Raw genomic sequence first — 2,879 nt, 5'->3', positions numbered from 1 at the left:
AAAAAAAAAAAAAAAAAAAAAAAAAAAAAAAAAAAAAAAAAAAAAAAAAGCGTACTTTTTACTTAAATTTTAATCTCTACCATCATACTATTTTAGGGCATCTTTTTCTTCAAGTTGCTTCTCTATAGAATATATTGCAAACACGCATGATTGATAATTCAAATTGGTTTCAGTTTGTGGTTATAGGCACAATCTACAGTGACAAATAGTGATTTCATGAACATCTTTTAAACGTCTCAAAATTTCTGTGAACTCTGATTTTTGCAGAGAATCCAGCATATGGCTATCACTTGGAGGCTTCCAAGAAAAGGGACCTGATGATGAACATTTCTACAACACACATGTCATAGTTGATGATAGTGGAACTATCAGGAGCACTTATAGGAAAATACACCTGTAATGCACTTGCAATTTATTTTATATTAATGCGTGTGTTTGTTAGAGAGAGACGGAGATCATATACTTTTGCGCTTGATTGAATTATACATTTTCAGTAGTGAAAATTACTTCATTTGTGTTGGAAGCTAATGTGACTGATGAATAAATTTCCTGCATTATTTTGGATGCTTTGTCTTTATGCTGTGCAATTTTTTATGAAAAGGTTCGATGTCGACGTTCCTGGTGGAAGAGTATATAGAGAAAGCAGCTATACAAAGGCAGGTAACTTCCTTGACATCTTATGAATGCAGAAACGTGTATAATGGTTCTCTGTCATTTTCCTTTCTTCATTATGTTAAGAAGCTACCCTAGAGTGGCTACAATGTCAAAGGAATTTGCGGTGAAGCAATGTGGCACGAGTCAATTTTATTTAATGATTTCAAAAAGTTCTGTCCATCCTAATAAGTTGTTTATATTTTAGGAGAAGACATTGTGGCAGTTGACAGTCCTATTGGAAGACTTGGCCTGACTGTATGCTATGATTTGAGATTTCCAGAGCTCTACCAGCAGTTGAGATTCCAACACAATGCTCAAGTATGAAAAATTCAAGTGTATATTGAGATAAAATTTTCCTAGCTGCTAGCATCTGAATTTGGATAAAAACTGGCAGGTCTTATTGGTTCCTTCAGCTTTTACAATAGAAACTGGGGAGGCACATTGGGAAATTCTTCTTCGTTCTCGTGCAATTGAGAATCAATGCTATGTAATAGTTCCTTTCAATTCATACGGAATTGACTTTGAAAGCTTGTTATTCCGCTTTATTGCTACTTCTACGCTGATAAAATAAACATTTATCAGGTCATAGCTGCTGCTCAAGCGGGAAAAGCTAATGGGAAAAGAGAGAGTTATGGTGACTCCTTAATCATTGATCCATGGGGAAAAATAGTCGGTCGATTATCTGGTGAGGACCGTTCTTTCCCCTTCTAATTCATTTTCACCCCTTTTATGGCATGCCAAAAGGCTACACTATGGATAGTCCCACTAACTATGACTCTCATCAGCGTGAAATGATCCTAAATGTTCTCAGTTACTCTCAGAGATACTAGCAGCCTGCTAGCATTTATTTCTTCTTTAAAATCTATGTAAATGAATCAATTCTCCTAAAAAATAAACTTGTACTAATAATCTTATATAGTAAGGTTACTGTAAAGTTATCTCTTAATGTAAACGAGGAGATTCTCTCTAGGATTTGATTTTTATCATTTTAAAATTTCATCGTGGTCTGATGCCAGGGATACTTCAGGATGGCAAATATTTTTTTAATGAATAATAGTGTAGTACCAGTTCTGCACTGCTTACAGTAGCTCTAAACTTTTTACCACGCTTACAAATTATTTTCTGCATTGTTTTTTCACCTTACATATCTGTAAGCAAAGGTTCATCCTTTCGATTTTTTTGTAAAAACTCTAACAACGAATAGATGAGGGGTAATTAAACAAAATGTAGGATAAAGTATTGGTCTGCAACTGAAAATTGTTTCAATTGTGTAACAGCCTTAGCCGATATTATCCTCTTTGGGCTCAAGGATTTTAAAACGCATATGCTAGGGAGAAGTTTTTGCACTCTTATAAAAAATGTTTCATTCTCCTCCCCAATTGATGTGGGATCTCACATCAACGTTCTCCACAGAAGAGAATAATCAACATTTCTCGAGCTGATACTTTATTTGTGCCCAAAGTCAAGATAGTGCATATTCTTTTGTAGTTTGATGTGTCAAATATTTATCCCTCATATTTCATTTATTTCAGATCGATTAGCAACTGGCATTACCGTAGCAGACATTGATTTTGATTTGATCGAGTCAGTGAGGTCAAGGCTTCCAATTGCCCAGGTAAGTTCAATCAAGTTTATTTACACAGAACCAGTGAAATATGGCTATTATGTTAGAGTTCGATTGTCCTGCATTTTAATTTGAAAATGTTCATTCAACTATAGAGAAGGTCATGGTTCACTGCTAGTGCTTTTACTCCATTAGAAACATCTTTTTCTTAAATAATTTTTATTAGCGTATAAAACTAGTTGGGCTGGTGGGGTTGATTTATAGAAATTTTAATTTCCTTGCCCCCCTCATCTCTTGCGAGGTATTTCTATTTCTTAAAAGAAGTTGCTTTGAATTTCATAATTCCGTTATTTCAGATTCCATAATTCTGCTTTCTTTTCAGCAACGGAAGCCCTTCGACTTCTGGAAACCAGCGTCAATGTGACTCCTTACAGTTCACTCATCCAGGTGCATTTACATTGTTTTTAAGTTATCACACATTTCTTGGTCAACTGGGTGATCAATTTGATGTCTATTTAATGTCAACTGTCTGTATCTATTTAACGTCTAAAAGGGTACAATATGTATTGCCTTAGTTGATGTTTTTAAAATTCAGAGGTTTGTTTGGACAAAAAAAATTGAAAGTTTAGAGACTTTTTTTTTTTTTTTTTTTTTATGGAGT

General features: G+C 34.3%; 1 protein-coding gene across 1 annotated transcript in view; it reads left to right on the top strand.

Annotated features, from left to right (window-relative positions):
• Positions 1-2,804, top strand: part of LOC111488776 (nitrilase-like protein 2) — a 4,031-nt gene extending 1,227 nt beyond the window's left edge. Inside the window, exons 3-9 of the mRNA XM_023136699.1 lie at positions 268-396; positions 602-660; positions 860-972; positions 1,049-1,141; positions 1,237-1,339; positions 2,187-2,269; positions 2,601-2,804. Of these exons, the coding sequence (XP_022992467.1) occupies positions 268-396; positions 602-660; positions 860-972; positions 1,049-1,141; positions 1,237-1,339; positions 2,187-2,269; positions 2,601-2,642 (622 nt within the window). The 3' untranslated portion in view covers positions 2,643-2,804. The remainder of the gene's footprint in view (positions 1-267; positions 397-601; positions 661-859; positions 973-1,048; positions 1,142-1,236; positions 1,340-2,186; positions 2,270-2,600) is intronic.
• The last annotated feature ends 75 nt before the right edge of the window (positions 2,805-2,879 follow it).

The sequence above is a fragment of the Cucurbita maxima genome, unplaced genomic scaffold, assembly GCF_002738345.1.
Source record: "Cucurbita maxima cultivar Rimu unplaced genomic scaffold, Cmax_1.0 Cma_Scf00001, whole genome shotgun sequence".
NCBI lineage: Eukaryota > Viridiplantae > Streptophyta > Magnoliopsida > Cucurbitales > Cucurbitaceae > Cucurbita > Cucurbita maxima.
Note: the sequence above shows the minus strand (reverse complement) of the source record. Positions and strands in the feature narration are given on the sequence as shown.